Source organism: Ovis aries, chromosome 9 (assembly GCF_016772045.2).
Source record: "Ovis aries strain OAR_USU_Benz2616 breed Rambouillet chromosome 9, ARS-UI_Ramb_v3.0, whole genome shotgun sequence".
NCBI classification, from domain to species: domain Eukaryota; kingdom Metazoa; phylum Chordata; class Mammalia; order Artiodactyla; family Bovidae; genus Ovis; species Ovis aries.
Genome location: NC_056062.1, coordinates 82,553,239 through 82,573,982, shown reverse-complemented (window position 1 = coordinate 82,573,982; position 20,744 = coordinate 82,553,239). Strand labels below are relative to the sequence as shown.

General features: G+C 39.4%; 1 protein-coding gene across 7 annotated transcripts in view; it reads left to right on the top strand.

Annotated features, from left to right (window-relative positions):
- The window catches only part of ESRP1 (epithelial splicing regulatory protein 1), a 60,815-nt gene that overhangs the window by 19,169 nt on the left and 20,902 nt on the right, over positions 1–20,744 (top strand). For 3 of the 7 annotated variants that reach the window (XM_027973221.3, XM_027973220.3, XM_027973222.3), the window contains exons 5-13: positions 423–521; positions 696–750; positions 2,001–2,111; positions 2,232–2,364; positions 2,474–2,516; positions 4,545–4,846; positions 8,147–8,365; positions 10,783–10,981; positions 14,046–14,214. In XM_027973221.3, coding sequence (XP_027829022.1) covers positions 423–521; positions 696–750; positions 2,001–2,111; positions 2,232–2,364; positions 2,474–2,516; positions 4,545–4,846; positions 8,147–8,365; positions 10,783–10,981; positions 14,046–14,214 — 1,330 coding nt within the window. The remainder of the gene's footprint in view (positions 1–422; positions 522–695; positions 751–2,000; positions 2,112–2,231; positions 2,365–2,473; positions 2,517–4,544; positions 4,847–8,146; positions 8,366–10,782; positions 10,982–14,045; positions 14,215–20,744) is intronic. The other 4 variants (XM_060393943.1, XM_027973218.3, XM_060393944.1 and 1 more) reach the window with 2 other exon arrangements.

The following is a 20,744-nucleotide window of genomic DNA, read 5'->3' as shown; positions in this document are numbered from 1 at the left end:
CTTAAAGCCATTTAATACCTTGTGATTTTGGTAGATGTAACTATATCTTTAGGTCAGCATGGTGGTTGCCTGTGTGTGCTGTAAAGGTAAGGGAGGGATTCTGTTAATTTCACTGTATACTTCATGGTTTGACAGTAAAGTGCTCATTATTCATGCATTCTCTACCCCTCAATAAACATTTTATTCCTGGTATTATTCCTCAGGACAGAATTGTTTGGCCATCTTAGTCCAAAGGGGCAATTGGGTACTTCAAAAACTGTGGGTGAAGTCCAGGCTGATGGGAAACAACTATTCTGAGATTTCAAAGAATTTTCAATCTAGATGCATTTTACTTGACTTCCTGGCTCCATGACAGTTTAATTTGGGGTTACAAGCAAGCTCATTTTACCTCCCCAAAATATTTCCTTAACTTAATTTCCCAGGTTTAAATTTTGAGAAGAATAGTTCAGCCTCCCGGTATGGAGCATCTCAAGTTGAAGATATGGGAAATATAATCTTAGCAATGATTTCAGACCCTTATAGTAAGTACTGGTGTTATAACAGTAGGGACCTAGAATCTGATCCCATCCACTTTCTGTCACCTATGCTTCTGAGTCCCATTCTGCCCCACCCCCCCCCCCACCACACACACCCCCCCACACACACTCACAGCTTTTTCTCCAGCTAAAAGGATGACTTGTATGTTCTCATTTTAGATCACAGGTTTTCAGATCCAGAGAGAGTAAATTACAAATTTGAAAGTGGCACTTGGTAAGTACTTGCATACTACTCCATTGGAGTCTTTCAATGTGTTTGTATTCATATTGTGGTATTTAACTCCCCTTATATTTTAGTGACTTTACTGACCCTTTTGGCTATCCATTTTCTACTATTATGTCATTCATTAATGGAGATTGTGATTTAAAGTGAGCTTGGATGTGGGGATTAACATTTAATGAAATATTTGTATCCTTAGTCACTGAGACCTTAGGGACATCTTGTGTTCCTATCTGTGATTTTTAGTTTAGCCTCTCTGAACTGTCCATCCTCACTGGAAAATTTCCAAGGGGGAAAATCCTAGGGCTTAAAAGAGTTCACAAGGTTTTTGCTGAGATAATTTTAAGCATGTTCTATCAGCTCCTACTTTAAAGCACAGGAAATAACTGGGGAGAAGTATGAAATGCTGGTATCTCCATTTGTGATCACAGGTAGACCTATTTGTACATCACTGCACTGGCTTGCGTGAGATTACTTGGTGCCTGAAGTGAACAGAAACTTCTGACATCTTTGCCCATTAGAGAGACAGTGAGGCCTATTGAGTTGTGGGAAAAGTGACTCATTAAGAAAATGTCCTCAAAGTACTGAAAATAAAAATGTGGGAGGAATAGAACATCAAAAGATGTCAAAATACAGAATAGGTGATTTACAAATGACTCATTAAGGTATGGGAACTCCCAAGCATTTTCATAAACACTCTATGATGCCTCCCTGTTTGATAGGGGAGATATTTTAATGGCAGACTTCTGACCGTGCACACGAATTACTGATGTGGGTTAATTACCAGCTTTATGGGAATCTTAAGTTTTTGCAGTCAAGCTAGATTTAAACCCCACTGGTGTACTGGCCAGATCAGAGAATGAGTTTAAACCTATGCTTCTCAGCTCTAGGAACTTAAAGGCCATCAGGGTATTGGGAGGATTTTTCTTCCTATGAATTGATCTCAGGTTCTTGTGAGAACAAGGAAGCAGCAACTTAGCTGATAGGCGGTTTGCTGGGTGATTAAGCTGTGCTGAACTTGCATAGGGCATTGCCTTTTTGTAGTTACCCACCTGAAGAGTACTTTGAACTATATACCCAGAGAATTTTTGAAGTTACGAAGTATAGTGGGCAGTATGACAAGTTTGTCTGAACTCCAAATGAAGAATAGCTCAAGTGCAAATAGGCCAGGTGTCTTAGGAGGGGGTAGTACGTCAGACTGCCTAGCATTAATCACGTAAGCTGAAGTTTTGCTTGATCCACAGCAGCAAGATGGAACTTATTGATGACAACACAGTAGTCAGGGCACGAGGTTTACCATGGCAGTCTTCGGATCAAGATATTGCAAGATTCTTCAAAGGACTCAATATTGCCAAGTTGGTTTTTCCTTAATCTCTATTTGACTTAACAGTCCCAAGGGGATAAATAGATACTCTGTCATTTTCCTCCTCACTGTTGTTGTTTTTCCCCCCATTGTTTTCTGTGATTTTTCAAAGGGGCGGTGCAGCGCTTTGTCTGAATGCCCAGGGTCGGAGGAACGGAGAAGCCCTGGTTAGGTTTGTGAGCGAGGAGCACAGAGACCTAGCTCTGCAGAGACACAAACATCACATGGGGAGCAGGTACATCGAGGTACGTCCTCAGCCTGACAAGGTGCCGTCTGACAGGCCTGGCGTCTTGAACGAGTGTGCGCGTCAGAAGGCTCAGAAACTGCATTTCATTTCCCTTTGTCTTTCCTTAGGTTTACAAAGCAACAGGTGAAGATTTTCTTAAAATTGCTGGCGGTGAGTACCTTTCATACAATGTGGCTATACTGAGAAGGATCTAAAATTTTACTTATATACCAAAGGCAGATAAATACAATCATGAATGTTTTTTTACTCCCAATGAAACATAGGAGTTGACTTTTATTCTTTTGACAGGAGGAAGAAATATCCAGTGGTATCAGGTAGTGTAACACTTGTCCTAAGGCTTAAGTCAACCAACTGTAGTTAAATAGCAATTAAACATATTTCTATACAAAGGCCAAAGGGTACATGTAAAGTCACGTACAAAGGGAAAGAGTCGTTCATGAAAGAAATTAAATAGTCTGAAAACTTTCAAACAGCCGTAACGGCCGTACCCAAATACCTGGAATCGTTGCATATCTGCTTCTAATTTTTCTCTCAACTTCATAACTCATCAGTGGCCAGGAACATGGTAGCTTTCTGGCTTCTAGTATTTTAGAATACGTGATGTTTGAAGTAACATGGTCAAAAAGAAGTAGGAATAGGAAGTCTTTATCTAATTCTGGAGTGATTTGTAACTGTAAAACCTAAAAATAATAGATAAAAAATGTCAACTGTGGTTTGTCCAGCAGATGTTTTTCTTTGCTCATATTGCTTTAATTTCCTTTCTCCTTTTAGTATATTATGAATATCTTCTTAAATATCTCAATGTTTCTCAGTGCTCATTGCCAGGCTTCCCAGGTGGTGGTAAAGAATCCACCTGCCAATAAGCAGAGGCACAAGATGAGGGGTTGATCCCTGGGTTAGGAAGATCCCCTGGAGAAGGAAATGGCAACTGACTCCAGAATTCTTGCCCAGAAAATCTCATGGACAGAGGAGCCTGGTGGGCTACAGTCCATGGAGTCACAAAGAGTTGGACATGACTTAGCACACATATGCAATTATATTTACCATAATTTTTTATGAAAACAATCATATTGGAAGTAAGCTCCAATTGCCCAACTTTTCACTCGCTAAGTATGTTGCAGTGAATATTTATTTATCTCTGTATGTGCCACTCATTAAGATAAATTCCTAAAAACGGGATAACTAGATCAAAGAATATGGACATCTTAAGGGGTTTTGGACACATATTGCCAAAATATGCTAAAGTAGCTTTCACTTAAATACAGAAAACTCTTATATTCCTTCATTATCATTTTGTTATTTATCCCTGATAAAAATTTTTACAACTGTAAAACTTGTAGTAACAACATTCTGTTAATACAATTTGCTGATATATTTCTTGCACTTATTTCTTGAAATAAACCAAGGTTTCCAAATTAAAAACTTCAAGTTAATAGGGTTTCCAGTGTTTGATATTCATTGGGCATAAAGTATATTTGGAAGTGCTATGGTCCTGAGGTTCCATGGTAGATAACATTGTACATCGCAGGTGGCAAAGTTGACTGAGTGTTTATTTGAGTATTTGCTACAAGGCAGCATTGTACAAAATGCTTCATGTTCAGCAGAGTATTGATAATGTTGAAACTAGCTGCCAAATGTGTTCATTATCCTCTCTACTTGAGTATGTTTGGACCTTTCCTAATAAGTAATTAGGAAAACAATAACAAAAATCACTAAATGCTTTGTATGTAATCACTTATTCTCATAATTTATGAGGTAGGTAATTTTACTCCCGTTTTACAGATGAGCACACTGAGGTACAGAGATTAAACTTGACTGAGGTCACAGCCTGGAAAATGATAAAGCCACAGTTGCACCCAGGCATTCTAGCTTCAGGGCCTGTGCCCTTAACCACCACGACTAGTTACTTCTTCTTCAAGAATATGATTGTTGGTCCATGATTTAACTGTATGGCTACTTTCTTAAATTAAGAGAAGTATTTTATGAAAATGGTAGAGGGGAAAGTTTCAAGTTAATTGGAAGTGAGTTCTGATTCCTGGAATGTTACTATGAATTCTTTGGGTAGTGCAGGTCTTAATTATAAATTCAGGACATTGCCAAAGATGTCACCATTTTAACTTTGGTGAAGTTGATGTCTTAACCGTTTCTCCCTGTGCTGCCTGCTGTTTGTCTTCCCAGGTACATCCAATGAGGTGGCCCAGTTTCTCTCCAAGGAAAACCAAGTCATTGTCCGCATGCGGGGGCTCCCCTTCACGGCCACGGCTGATGAAGTGGTGGCCTTCTTTGGACAGCATTGCCCCATCACCGGGGGGAAGGAAGGCATCCTCTTTGTTACCTACCCAGATGGTAGGCCCACAGGGGATGCTTTTGTCCTCTTTGCTTGCGAGGAATACGCACAGAACGCACTGAGGAAGCATAAAGACTTGTTGGGTAAAAGATACATCGAACTCTTCAGGAGCACAGCAGCTGAAGTTCAGCAGGTTGGTGGCTTTGCCTTATTTCTGTCCGCTTTTTGCTTAATTTATTTTTTAATTGAAATATAGTTGGTTTGCAATGTTTTAGGTATATAGCAAAGCAATTCAGTTTTATATATATATATTCTTTTTCAGATTTTTTCCATTATAAGGTATTATAAGATTGAATATAGTTTCTATTCATTATTTCAGATCCCACATTATTCAGTGTGCTAAAATAAAACTTGGAAATTACAGAAAGTATAAGCACATAAAAAAGTCTTATTCTGTAACTAAATGAGAGCCACTATTAATATACAAAAAAAATTCAATCTTTAATTCTGTATCTAACAGCAGCATATAATTCATTTAGAAAGTCTATTTGCCGGGTTTTGTTTTGTTTTGTTTCCTATCATTAGAAATTTCTAGGTAAACGTGCTAATAAAATGGTCAGTTTCTGATTGATTTCTTTAGAACTGGATATAGGGAAATAAGGTTTTAATGTCTTGCCAAATTTATTTCCCAAAAGGCTTGATCAGTTTCATACTGCTGGGAGAGTGCAAAGTGTCCTTTTGTCCTGCTGCTGGTCATCCCTTTCAGAACTGAGCACTCTTTTTGAGACACGGACAGAGCAGTCAATTCCCGAAAACATGCCAAGATCTAAGCATAAAACCATCTCTAGGGTCTCAAGCCTTTCAGCTGTTCTTCTTGACTTACAAGCTGATCATTTCACTTCAGGGGTCAGTTAGCTTTGCACCTGAGATCATGTTGACTGTTTTCACATGGCTCTTCAACTTATTCTACTTGATTCGATAGTAGGATATAGTCATTTTAGTGATTTTCTTTGGTCTTTTTTGCAAGCAGTTCAGACACTGACTCTACTGTTACTTCAGTGAGTTCCTAATATGATTTTGTCTAGCTTCTGCAAAGCCCATTGTAATGATTTAAAATAGTTCTCCAAAGTTAAATAGAACCATCATCTGCTAGAATATCAGACTGATTTTATGCTGAAATAAATGTAAGCGAAATGCTACATTTATTCTGTGTTCTATTGTACTGGTGCTCTTGAATCTTAAACTATGAGCATACTTGTAGTATAATCAATTGTACTTGTTGAAAGTGAGAATCATAAATTCTGAATCTCTAAAATATGCTGAGCATGCTCAAGGCTTAAAACATCCTGCCCAAACTAGAGGGCGGGGGGTGAAATTTTTATTTTAGATCTTTAATTCAAAAGAACTGTTTCATGGAAATCATGCCCTAGAATGTATTACCCCAGAGCCTTGGCGGCGGCGGCTGCTGCTGCTGCTGCTAAGTCACTTCAGTTGTGTCCGACTCTGTGCGACCCCAGAGACGGCAGCCCGCCAGGCTCCCCCGTCCCTGGGATTCTCCAGGCGAAAACACTGGAGTGGGTTGCCATTTCCTTCTCCAATGCATGAAAGTGAAAAATCAAAGTGAAGTCGCTCAGTCGTGTTCGACCCTTAGCAACCCCATGGACTGCAGTCTACCAGGCTCCTCCGCCCATGGGATTTTCCAGGCAAGAGTACTGGAGTGGGGTGCCATTGCCTTCTCTAGCTACTGTTTGTTTATTGGCTTGGATGTAGAGTATTCTGTCTCTGACTCTGCCATAGGTGGTTTTGAGTGTAGGGGGCAGTTTTCTCTTTCCTGCCTCCCATCTCTAATAATTTATTTTAATACGTACTGAAGTAGTCTTAGACTTTCCGCTGTCTTTGTTACTAATAATCACTTAACTCAGAATCTTTTTACTCACCTTCTATTTGGCAGGTACTGTAGGTGCTAGACCATTTCCTGTCCCAAGTTTGTTTATAACCACATTTGTTTTCTATTCATGTTCTTCCCCCAATGTTTGTACAGTGTCTGGATTGTTTGTATATTTTCTTAAAGTTTTGCTTTCTCTTTGGCTGTGTTGTGTTTACTTTTTATTATTGTCGCCTCTTATTCACCTAGCAGTTGGACAGGCTGTGAGTGAGGAAGTTAGGGCAGTTTGGAGGGAGTTCATGGATTGTCTTATATTTTTAGTTATGAGCTGGCAACTAGTTGGGCTTCCCTCCTAGCTCAGTCGGTAAAGAATCTGCCTGCAGTGCCGCCTGGGTCTGATTCCTGGGTTGGGAAGATCCCTTGGAGAAGGAAACGGCAACTCACTCCGGTATTCTTGCCTGGAGAATCCCATGGGCAGAGGAGCCTGGTGGGCTACAGTCCATGGGGTCCCAAGAGTCAGACACGACTTAGGGAATAGACCACCACCACATGAGATGATAAAGGCTACAGTGGTAAATGGTTCAGAAATCTTGGGGATTCCACACATGGCATTTGCACAAGGACCTCCTCGTATTATTAGCTAATAGGCGTACTCTAAACAACAACAAAAGTAGACAACAACTTTGTAACATCAATTTTGCCTGGGAGCAATTCTTTCTCCACTCCAAAATGTTCCTGACCTCTCATCCATTCTCAAGAGAGCTGAATTCCATGAATTTAAAAGACAGGATCCTCTCTTTAGCCACTCTCTCAAATTCACATGGAAATTGATTTTCTATTTTCACTAATGAATTTTTTTTTCAGGTTTATGTTATCCAGGCATTCTGCTTTACATATCATTATAAATGTGACATATTTTAATGTAATTGAGTCACTATTTGACCTGTGGTTCCTTTGCTGGGTCGTTTTCTTTATATTCTTGGGTTTGGAGGTGAAATGTGAAGATAATATTGAGAGCACAATTTAATGAAATGAAATCTAATAGGTTGTCCATAAGTCCGCATTTTAACAATATGTCCTGAAAAGCAGCAGACTTGAAGAGTACTTTCTCAAAGTAGATAGTGATGCATTTGTCTGTGGGAGAGGGTGAGGGTGGGATGATTTGGGAGAATGGCATTGAAATGGTATATTATCCTATGTGAAACGAATCACCAGTCCAGGTTCGATCCGTGATACAGGGTGCTCAGCGCTGGTGCACTGGGATGACCCAGAGGGTTGGTATGGGGAGGGAGGTAAAAAAAAAAAAAAAAGTCCTTAATCCAAGTTCATTGTGTTGTGTGTGGCATATACCTCAGAATGCCTCCAACAAAAGTGGGCTCACCATCTCCCAGCTGAAAAGCATGAATGACTTTCTCTGTGAATGCTTCTCAGACTATGATGCTGGTTGATCACCCGGGGATCTTGTTAAACTGCAGACCCATACGGACTGAGTTGGGGTGGAGCTGAGAGGATGCATTTCTAGCCATTCCCTAGGGACGCCAGCACTGGCCTGCAGGCAGCATTACAGTAGCGAAGCTCTAACTGACTTCTGTTTTGCTCCGAGCACAGGTGCTGAATCGATTCTCCTCGGCTCCTCTCATTCCACTTCCAACCCCTCCCATTATTCCAGTCCTACCTCAGCAGTTTGTTCCCCCTACAAACATTAGAGACTGTATACGCCTTCGAGGTCTTCCCTACGCGGCCACAATTGAGGATATCCTCGACTTCCTGGGGGAGTTTTCCACTGATATCCGAACTCATGGGGTCCACATGGTATTGAACCACCAGGTAAGAAAATCACTTACTGGAAAGCTGATTTGCTGCTTCTTCTTAAAGACACTCTTCAGTAAACAAGTAACAATTGTTCATCTGTTTGTATAGTATGTTTTGCAGGAAAAATTTAACTATAAATGCAAGAGATCTTTTAAGATGAGCTCCAGAAAGAATGCTGGAGTTGGTATAGTAATTCAGATTCAGCTTTGATTCCATTATCACATACATTCACCAAGGCATCAATAGCATCAGGTCAGAGAAAAAGACGTTATCAGCATTTTACTACTGCAAGTACCGAATTCTGCTGGAGTGAGAACGCAATCGTAGACAACATTTAAAAGCAATAAACATGTCTGTGCTCCCAAGTATTTTGTATCCATAGATGATTTAGAAATGGGTTATTTCATGTAGCTATCAAATCACATTTAGTAGAATGCAAACTCAGAAAGAATTTGTATCTATACCACTTGGAACAGTATGTGATCATAAGAGACATTCAAATGTATTAGTGTATTTGCGTGCGTGCTAAGTCATTTCAGTTGTGTCCAGTTCTTTGTGACCCACCCAACTTCAGCCCGCCAAGCTCCTATGTCCATGGGATTCTCCAGGCAAGAATACTGGAGCGAGTTGCCATGCCCTCCTCCAGGGAATCTTCCTGAGCCAGGGTTCAAACCCGCGTCTCTTACGTCTCCTGCTTTGGCAGGCGGGTTTTCACCATTAGCACCACAGTTGTTGAGAATCCTCTGAAAAATCTAACAGATTCTTAAAGTATGCAATATATATTCTAAGCATATTAAAAATAGGTCTCGGCTTGGTATCTCTTGCTCTTTAAATAAAATTAATTATATTAGTTGCTGGGCAATTTGCCAGTATGTTGTGTTATCATAAGCAGGACAGAACTCTAAATACCCATATAGCATGTAATTCTAATGAAAGTTTTGGAACTGTTTATTAAAAAGCCAGGTTGTATTAATTTTTGAAAAGATATTTTCTGTGCATTACAGTCTGAATATAGGTTTGTATTAGAAATGCCCACTTTCTCTAAACTGCTAGTTTCCCACTTTCTGTTCTCTTGTGAAGATGGGTCACATTCATAACCATAATCCAGTCTCACTGGAAAGTGCATGCCACTGGGTATAGGGAACCAGAAGATATTGAGTCCCCGGTTGATGCTCCACACTAACACGTGCTCACTCTTAGGTCACTTTTGAGCTATGTAACTTTTTATCCAACTAGGACTCCTCTCGGCATGTTTCACTGATGGGAGTCCTTTTGAATCAAATTCCCCACAATTCAGCATCACCAGAGAATTGTTTGGGTTCTGAGTCACCATTTCTAATAATCTAGGGGCCATTATTACTCTTTGATTAACAACTGTGGACAGATTTGCCTCTCATTGACCCTTGTGACCTACTGTGATTGCACCTGGGAGAAGTGCTTCTTTGATGACGGACAAGCTCTTAGCTGCCTCGAAGATGTTAGTTTTCCATCTTGGACTGGGTTTCCCTGGTGTCCTTAATTTCCCTGGTATGGTAACTCTGATGGTAACTTGCATGGTAATCATTTGCCATAACTAGTCCCTTAGAGACTCGAAAGAAACCCATAAAATTAAAAAAAAGGAGTCTTATGAGCCAGTTGTATCTTTCTTTCTCTCCCATAAAATGTCTATGCTAAATAGGACTAAGGCATTCTGGTCCTGTGTAGCAGAGATCCACCAGCTTTGTTTTAAATAGGATTTTTAGCAAGCTGTTAGTAACCGAGGAAATGTCTATAATACCTGTTGCCCAAGGTTTAAAATGGAGATGCAAAGAAAGAGGTGCGAGAAGGGCTCCCTCTCAGTGCTGGTGCTCCAGCTCCGGCCACCCTTCACCGTGCTCTGCAGTCCCAGCTCCTCTCCTCCTCCCTGCCTACAGGCCACATCCCAAGCTAGGCAGGCTTCAGGAAGGAGGAAAAGGCATGTTACTCGTCAGTGAGGGACAGACTGGAGAGCCCATAGAGAACACTGGTTTGTTCATTTTCATGTAGGAGATGGGTAAAGCTCTAATACTGGTTCTGTTACTAGCTTTTTTCAGTTGAGTGAGATTTAATCAGATTTTTCAGAAAGGGAAAAACCCAGTGTACAGTCCTGTAGTTTGAAACCGCAATCACAAGGAGACCCTTTCAAAAACCCATAAATCTAGTTGATAAAAACCCAAAAAGGATCACTTTCAGCTATGAGCTCTCAAAACTTACTTCTTCAAGGTTTTGTGGGCAATTCTGTTGATTAGGTGATGAAACATAAGTCAGGTTTCAGTAGATCTTACTGTCACCCAGATTTTGTGGCTAAAATGTCTGTACCATGGGTGATTGTCACTGTGCATGTTTTGTAAGCAACCACTTCCTTGTTGAAGGAGACAGTCTCCTTTTGTTTTTATTCTTCCTTACGCGCTCAGGGCCGCCCATCAGGAGATGCCTTTATCCAGATGAAGTCTGCGGACAGAGCATTTATGGCTGCACAGAAGTGTCATAAAAAAACCATGAAGGACAGATATGTTGAAGTCTTTCAGTGTTCAGCTGAGGAGATGAACTTTGTGTTAATGGGGGGCACTTTAAATCGAAATGGCTTATCCCCACCGCCATGTAAGTTACCATGTAAGTTTTTCTTGGGTCTTGGCGCTATTCTACGCTATATGCTGGTAGGTGCTTAAGCTGCTTTCATAACTTTCTGTGCCCCTGGTTCTTTCTAAGGCAGGTGAGGTGGTTACATAAGGCTTTCCCATCTGAAATCGGTAGTATCTGGTAATCATTTAAGACCTTGGTTGTGGACACCCATAATTAGAGATGCTACATATACCTCCTTTCAAATTATATTCTTGCTTTTCCAGTGATAAGCACTTGATTTCTGAAGCTTAGTGTGCTCAAGATAAGCACTGACTCTGGGAGGCAACCTGGCTATGTAGATATTTTAATACGCATTTAAAGGTTAAATATAACAGATCCTTTTTGTTTTTTTCCTGCAACATATTGTGGGTTGTTTTTTTTTTTTTTTTTTTTTTCCCAAGCAAAGGGTGATTTGATGCCCATTTTGCATTTTTAATTTTTTGAGCATTAAGTATTTTGGGGGAAGGATAACCTGAAGAGCATCTCTCTTGCTGTCCAGGATATCTGGACAGTTTAGTAAAAACTAAAATGCGTAAATAAATTAGCCAAAGTTACCATTGGATCACAGGATCAGTGCTTAAATCAAGCCGTGCTGTTGCTCATTGGCACCTGGGTGCAAGCCATCTGGAATCCTGTTTGAGAGGAATAAGCCCTTTAGCATGGAGACCAAGTTCTGGTTCACAACTAAGGAGCATCTGGAGATCTGATGTTCGAAACTTGAATTCCTGAGAAAGTTTTCCGTTTTGAATAAGACTTTTTCTTAGGAAGTATGTTGGGTATGTTTAAAGAATGTAGCACTCAAAGTATAGTCTAAAGATAACTAAGAAAGTGAACTGGATGGTGTGCTTGATTCCAGTAAAATGTGGAGTGTTAAGACATCACTTTCTCGTATAGAGGAATCCATACCAATAAACCTATTTGATAAACTGTTATTCATAGAACATTTGGTAGGGCTTAATCCTTTATTGCCCTTGGAATTCCTAAATGCTAATATTCCATTTATCTGCTGCTTGCTGTTGGTGAATATCTAAGAATTGATCACTAATGACTATAAAGTTTAAAACATTCTTATTGGGCTGAAGTGGATATCTTAATGCAATCTGTTGTTTGTTTCCTGTGCATAAACCACTGATAATATCAGTAACTTTTACAATTTCCTTTATTGATAATCTATCAAGCATTGTAAGATAAGGGAATTTCTCCATCATGTATAACCCCAATTCTTTATACTGTGATACATTTTTACTTCTCTCTTCCTAGTGAAAAAAATGGTCATTACAAGCTTCATAAGACTTGTATTTCTCTTTCCCCCATCACAAACCCTAAAATAATAATTTTTCAAAATTTAAATGCATTTGTACATAAAAACTTACTTCCATATTTTTATTTCCTTCTGAAGATTTTAATTAAAATTCAGCTGTTTGTCATTTTAATGGAAGAGTTTGCTAATCTAAAAAAATTAGAACCAGTTTGTGCACGCTGTCGTGCTTGTTCTGGTAGTTTAGTCGTTTAGTCATGTCCGACTCTTGCCACCCCTTGGACTGTAGCCTGCTGGGCTCCTGTGTCCGGGGAGATTCTCCAGGCAAGAATCCTGGGGTGGGTTGCCATTTCTCTCTCCAGGGATGCTTGTTCTGCTGCACTTACTTTTTTCTGCCAACTCACTTTAGGTGACCCTCTCTTTATGACTTAGGTGCCTCAGTTCTGTTTGCCCTTTTTCTGGACTTTTTCAGGCCAGGGATCATAATTCTAAAATTATCTACACACTAGGTATCTAACCTGTAACAGTTTTTGATGGATATGAAGGAGGCACCCCAAAGTTGAATATGAGATCAATATGTTAGTCTTGGGTTTCTGGTTTGTTTGGAGGGGTTGGGGTTTTTTGGTTTTGTTTGTTTGGGGCTGCACTGCTTGGCTTGCAGGATCTCAGTTCCCCAACCAGGGACTGACCTAGGCCACGGCAGTGAAAGCCCAGAACACTAACCACTAGGCCACCAGGGCACTCTCAGGTCTCGGGTTTGTGTACCCTTATTCAGCTAACTTACTCATCTCCAGAGACACACAGAAACCTCTAAGAAGACCCACAGACAGTAGAGGTTTTCATGTGAAAAGTTATCCATTGGGCCTCAGCTGTTTGCAAAATATATTAGGTGATCCTAGGTTTGAAAATTGAAGATAGGGACCCCACATTCAGGCTACCACTCAATTATCTCTCTTGTTGGGTGCAGATGTCCTGAAGAGTTGTGCTCATCCCACACATTAAAGCTAGGGACCAGCAAGTGGTCTGACTTAAGTGAGTTGCTGTCTTCAAAGACTTTGCATAGCCAGAAGACAAAAAATCCTGTCCTTTCTAATCTAATCTGAATCCACTTTTCATCAGCTGACTCTCAGGAAGACTTACACATATTATTTCTTCAGGATTCTTTTTCAAGGAATCTGACTTTTACTTTTTTTTGCACTGGTCTGAAGATGTCCATTCATTTTGAACACCCACCTTCTGGGTTGCCTTGAAGTGTGCACAGTACAGAGATAATCTACTTTTTGGTTACTCTGCTCTGTCACGGTCTATGCTTCGGCATAGCACATGGTCCTGGCGAATAGTATTTTACCCTAACTGTGCTGTGCTGTAGAATTGATAAAAGGATGGACTGGCAGTGGAGCTCTCAAAAGGGAAAAAAAAGAAAGCTTTTAGTTTGAAGTTACACAAGATGTCAGTCTGTCCTGTGTTTCTTTCCTCGAAGAGTGAGTTTGTGGTTTCTTGCACTTAGGAGCAGGGTTAAAAAAAGAAAAGAAAAAATTGTGTCACGAAATTTTGAGAAGACTTGAAAGTCCACTTAGAACCTTTTTCTTTTTTTTCCCCAAATTTCAAACTAAGAACCATTCTTTAGGTAGATGGAGTGTGTGAGATTTGAGATTGCTCCTAGGTATTATCTATGTAATCAAAAGGCAGTTGCCTGGGACGGTGTGCAGAACTGGTCTCTTTCTTTAAATGTGCCTCAGTGCTTGCATGCGTCAGTATCACTAATATATCTCAAGGTCTCTCTCTCTGTTTGTTTAGGCCTGTCCCCTCCCTCCTACACATTTCCAGCTCCTGCAGCAGTTATTCCTACTGAAGCTGCCATTTACCAGCCCTCAGTGCTCCTGAACCCACGAGCACTGCAGCCCTCCACGGCGTACTACCCCGCGGGCACCCAGCTCTTCATGAACTACACAGCGTACTACCCCAGGTAAGGCTGACAGGAACAAAGGACTCCTTTGATAGCCGCCACCTGAGTCCACAAAAGAATGTCACCTGCCACGTGGAAGGTTAGCATGGCAGGCTGCAGTTTCTGGTCATATATATATATCTCTGTCCAAGAAGGTTGTTTCAAGACAACCAGAATGTTTATTTTTTTTTTCCATCTCTTATTGACAGCATAGTCTTTTCGATTACTTGTGTATACAACTCTCCCTTTTTCCTTCTGTTTTAGGGTTGTTCGTGAGTTAGCCCAGTAATCATTATAGAGTGACAGTATCATGTGAATGAATTACAAAACAAGAAAATCTGTGGTGAAGGCAGTTAATTTTTAAGGATTCATGTCAGCCCAAAGTAGATAAAAACTGTTTTAAATTTTATAGGGCTTGTATTCTTTCCCTTCTAAGTCTTTACTAACAAGTCCAGAATGAGATTTTTCAGTACTTTCTTAGACTCAACATATTTTAAATCTGATTGTTTTTAGTTGTTCTCAATTTCTTGGAGGCAACAGGATATAATGGAGAGAAATTCATCAGTCTCATCTCTTCTACCCGCAGCAGTTCACTTAACCTTTCTGGTTCTTAAACAGTGATGGGATCAGCCATGTTTCTGGAGTCCCTGAGTCCCTCCCAGGTCTGATTGCCTGTGATTCTAACTTGGATATATAATAACTTCTCATTCTCAATCTTCTTTTCAAAAAAAAATTTTAAATCTTTGTTTAGTTACTAACCAGTTCACTTTATTAAAATAAAATTTTACTTTGGCACAAGCAATGTTGCTCAAAATTCTTTTTTAAGGTATGCAAGGGCCTTGTTTTTGCTTTCTCAACCTATTTAAAATAGATGTGTTGAATACATCCACCAATGTACCTGTGAGGTTTTGACCTGGAACTTAACTGTCTGATCTCTAGAGTTATGCCACACTGTGGCTTTTTATTTTTGTTGCTTGTTTGTTTGTTTGGCTGGGGAGTTTCATTGGCCTTGAGGCATGGCTTTCGGGATCTTAGTTTTCCGACTAGGGATCAAACCTGAGTCCCCTGCAGTGGGGTGTGGCGTCCTAGCCACTGGGCCACCAGGGAATTCCCACTGTATTTCCATGCCCTCTCCATCTACAGCGTCCTCACAGGGAGCAAGAACATTGAGATCTTGGTGGCAGTGAAGCTTGCAGCCAATAAATTTAGTTTTTTGGGAATTTTAAAAACTTTCATTCTTGTTTTTAAATGGAAAATATTGAAAGTTTTCTTTATTGGGGAAGAACAGTGAGAAAACATGATAATCATCAGCTGACCATCTTTTGAAAATTTGAAAAGGTCCAGAAGCATGAGTAATTATTCTGGGTTGAGTACTGTGTCAGGCACCCACTCCAGTCCCAATCTGTCAGCTTCTCTGGAGCCTGTGACAGTCACTTGCTGGTAGCGGCTCTGGTTATAAGAAAGATCTTGGTCTTTCTTATGCCATCAGAATGCTAGGAGTGGGATGCTCTGTGCCCCTGGGTGTCGGGGGCACTTTCTTGTGCCTGTAATACCCTTGGAGAGCATCCAGTTCCATCATTGCCTTGCTCTCTAGACACTGTTAAAAGAAGGAATCTCTTAGAAATAGTTTCCCATCATAGTGAGTTGGGAGCTTAAGTCTGGAACTGAAGCCCCAAAGGCAAGAGAAACTGATTTATGGCTTAATAGTTCCTGTAATTTTTTTCTACCAGTAGTTTTAAAGTTTGTAATGTCCTCCTTATGAAGTCTAAGAGGATAGAAGTAGTGAGTAAAAGTACATTCAGATTTTACATAACTCTAAGTCCAAAAGTAACCTCAGTTATCAATTTGAGAATCTACACATCTGTGTGCTTGTAAATAATGTGACATACTAACATATGCTTGGTTTGTCTTTTCAACTTGCTAGTATGTCACTGACTTCTTGCCTAAGGAATATCTGCAAATTTACCTCACTCTTATAACTTCCCATGATAACTAACAAGTTACTTCCCATTCATGTAACTTTCTAAGAATGAAAACATGTCATAATTTTAAAATTCCTGTATTTTTATAGACATCTAACTGTATCTTTCTCTATTAAACCTCATACTGATCGTTAAATACTTCTATGGAACAGTTCCACAAAAGTGGGATTTTTAAATCATGCTTGTGTGTTGTATTTAAATTAATATTTCCAAATAACTCCTAGTATGTTTCATTATTTGAATTTTCATTTCCTTCATTCTGGGAAATTATACACACGAACAAAGTGTTCAAACATTGGAATGTTCTGTTAACCAGACTTAAAGTCTGATATAATCTAAAAAAAATATTCCAAAAGTCATCAAATATTTCATAGTTTTGGGAGAACACCACTAATTTCTAACCTCACATGACCCTAATGTAAATGTTGAAAGTATATTTTGGCTTATTTACTGATGTGTAGGAAAATGGGAGATAGCATACTTCAGGCTAAAATAGGATATTAAATCGGAAGCTCTGGAGTTTGTCTCTTTTCAAATTAGAAATAAATTTAAATTCCCTCCACTTTAAAAAAATACTTTATTGAAGTATAGTTGATTTACAGTGTTGTTTATCTCTGCTTGTACAACAAAGTGATTAATTATACACATTTCCTTTTTCTTGTTCTTTTCCATTATGGTTTAATCTGTTATTCAGTACCTCTGTGTGTAACACATTTGGAGTATTAGGATTAATAAAATATGAACTCTTTCTGCCATAGGGTAGCTAACAGAATTCATCCCTGTGCAAAGTCAGTGACTTCAAAGGGCTCCTTCTGCTAGAGGGCATTTGTGCTTATTTTATTTCCTCCTACTTGGTATACCTTCCAGTGGGTATTGCTCTGAGAATATACTGATAGCATCTCTCACCATAAGGATTTGGATTACTTAAGGAACATGTAAGGAAAAAAGCAATGAACCAGTTAATTGCTTTTTGTTTATTACTAGATGAGTTTCTAGCAATCTAAATGTGTGGCTGTGACAACAGCGTCTTGAAGAGCTAGTGAAATTAAAACAAGTGGTTCTGTTTGCTGCTTAAGAACATTGTTTTTTTCTTTCTCCACTTGAAAGAAGGTTTCAGGTACCAGTATGCCAGAGATTAGCCTAGGATACAAAAGAAGTGTTGATGCCCACCCTGCTTATCACTCAAAACTTCTCTTCCATTACACCTTTTCTCTCCTATTACATAAAGTCCTACCTTTTGTTCTGACCTCTCATTTTTCTTAGAAAAGAATATTCTCTTTTGCATCAGAGCTATAAGCACAGGTAAGAAACGTGCTAGATCTTCAGCTAAATGTCATATAATTTAAAGAAAGGTGGATTAACATAAATGTCTTGTGTATATCCATTGCCTCGCCTTTTGTAGGACACATAATTAATAACATATTCACCTTGAACCAAAGTAGAAGGCAAGGGGGTGCTTGACATTTTTAATGAGGGATGCTTTATTTGCATGCCCACTGGAAAGGGTAGGGGTTGGATGGGGGATCCTTTTATTTCTTGGGATAACTCGTTATGTGAAATCAGCTCCTTTCTATCCAAGCATTAAATACATATATTTAGAAATAGTGAAACATTCTGCAGTGCTTGGTTTGTCATGTCGTTTTTGTATTCTCTCCTGAAATTCTTTGTACTTGAACCGAAAGAATTCCAACCCTCTGAGAGATGCCTGCATTTGCACTTGGCTTTCTTGTTCCAGTCGCCTTTGTTTTATTGAGATAAATATAGGTTCACACGCTATGTAACAAACAGTACAGAGGCATTCCATATACACTTGAACTCGTTTAGTCACTCAGTTGTGTCCAGCTCTTTGTGACCCCATGGACTGTAGCCCACCAGGCTCCTCTGTCCATGGGATTTCTCAGGTAAGAACACTGGAATGGGTTGCTGTTTCCTTATCCAGGGGATCTTGCTGACCCAGGGACTGAGCCATGTCTCCCGCTTGGCAGGAAGATTCTTCTCCGATGAGCCCCTGGGGAAGCCACATTTACTTGCTGAAAGCTTTCTGATAGGACCAAGAAAAAGAAAGAATTCTTGTTTTAAAATTTTCTTTTTATTTTATAACAAATACTTAGTGTCAAATGCAAGCTGGAACTAAGCATGCAATAAAATGACACTCAGTTCAGTTCAGTTCAGTCGCTCAGTCGTGTCCGACTCTCTGCGACCCCATGAATCACAGCACGCCAGGAGTTCACTTAGACTCACGTCCATCGAGTCTGTGATGCCGTCCAGCCATCTCATCCTCAGTCATCCCCTTCTCCTCCTGCCCCCAATCTCTCCCAGCATCAGAGTCTTTTCCAATGAGTCAACTCTTCTCATCAGGTGGCCCAAAGTACTGGAGTTTCAGCTTTAGCATCGTTCCTTCCAAAGAAATCCCAGGGCTGATCTCCTTCAGAATGGACTGATTGGATCTCCTTGCAGTCCAAGGGACTCTCAAGAGTCTTCTCCAACACCACAGTTCAAAAGCATCAATTCTTCAGCACTCAGCCTTCTTCACAGTCCAACTCTCACATCCATACATGACTACTGGAAAAACCATAGCCTTGACAAAAATGACACCAGAATGTTGTAAAATGTGATATTAGTGCAATTTCAGACAATGCAATAATGAAGACGCACCAGATAATTTCTGTTGGTGGAAACAACTTTTTTTTTCTTTCCCAATTTGAATGTCATTTCTAAATGACATAAGCAAGAACTGTTGTGGACCATGGACTGTACTATCAGTGCTTGAGAATTCAGTGTAGTTTCATGGAAGAAGTAGTTGTTTACTAAAGACCTTATATAATGAGGAACTCAGGGAATTTAAAATATACTTAAAATTATTAACTTCAAGGAAAAAGCTTTAATTACTCAAAGCACTTAATTGACTTCAATATATAGTTTCCCGCCTCCCCCCCATTCTTTTTCTTAAAAATGTTATTTTCAGGCATAGCTTTTTAAAAACCTATTACAGAAATTTTCAAACAAGTAATTTGGGAATATATCTATTACTCAGTATTTTGCCAATCTGGTGTCATCATATTGAGGACATTTTAAAGCACAGAAACCTAGACATCATTTCTTTCATGTGTTACTATTTATGCGCCCAGTTTATCTCTAAGTGCCTTATTCTTAAGCATTAATGCTGTTGTTGCACTCGATTTCTTCTCAACCCTGTGGACTACAGCCCGTCAGGCTCCTCTGTCCATGAGATTCTCCAGGCAAGAATCCTGGAGTGGGTTGCATTTCCTACTCCAGGGGATCTTCCTGACCCAGGGATTGAACCCATCTCTCTTGGGTCTCCTGCATTGGCAGGCAGATTCTTTATTACTCTGCCACCTGGGAAGCCCTTAAGTATTGATAACTTTAGTTAAAGCAGATAAACTTAACTAGAACACATATGCCTATCTTGATAAACAAAATAAGCCTCTTTGCCTCCACTGCCCTATGTAAGCATTTCCTTGGTATATATTTATTGCACTGAAGTAGGTTTAAAGGAAAAACTGACACTTGTCTATGAATTTATTTAATAATGGAGTAATGCTTTTTATTATTTAAATTCAAAATAAACCATAATAACCACAAAATTAGAATGGGATTGCTTCCAGACAGGGTGTGATTTGGGAGGAAAGAATGCGATGGAGTCTTCTTGCTTGCCTTTTGCTTGTACCTTTCAATGTTGTCCTCAGTTCCTATTCAAAAATAAGACAAAAGTGCATTTAAAAAACAAAAACCCAATGAAATGTGCCTGTCTGGAAATTGTTGTAATGTAGCATGGATCACAGTGTGTTTTGCTTGCTTCTTCATCTACAACTTTTCATCAAAATACTACTTTTTAAACTGTTGTGGTTCTCAAAATATGTAAGATCAGTTATCATTTTGTGCTTTAAATCAAGCAAAAAGGTTACTTTTAAAATAATTTCTGGTGTCGGATATAGTTTTCATTCAAATGTAAAATGAAGCTTTGTGGGGACAATTCTTGTTTTGAGTAAGCAGTCTGTAACTTTACTATGTATTTGGAACATTATGATAAATGTAGTAGGGGGTTTAAATTTTTGTAATCTTTAACATAATTGGAGTAAATTTAAGTTTAGCTACCAAACAATTTTGACAGTGCCTAAATTTGCTTACCATTTTAGTGAAAGAGATTCTCGAAATAGTTCTTTATTCCTTCCAAAGTGTTTTTATATTTGTTGGTTACTTCAACTTTCTCCAGGAGGGAGATGCACTTGGAAAGAGAGACTTGTAGCCTTTAAAAAGAGCTAACAGAAATGGAGGATCCGCGTGTACTGCCCAGTCCATCTACATGAGTATTAAGCTCAAAAGAATGTTGCAAAGTCAGCCTTCTTGAGACTGTTCACTTCAGATGAACAAGTTAGTTCAGAAATTTCCAAATGGAAATTGATTCCAGCCTTTACACTTGCTAGGATTAAAACATTGTTTCTCCAGTCACTTTCCAAATATAGGGTCTTTATGTCACTAGGGGTATTAATAACTGTTAAACAAAGACTCGGTGCAGTAATTTTGCAAGGAAGTAGAAACCAGATTTCT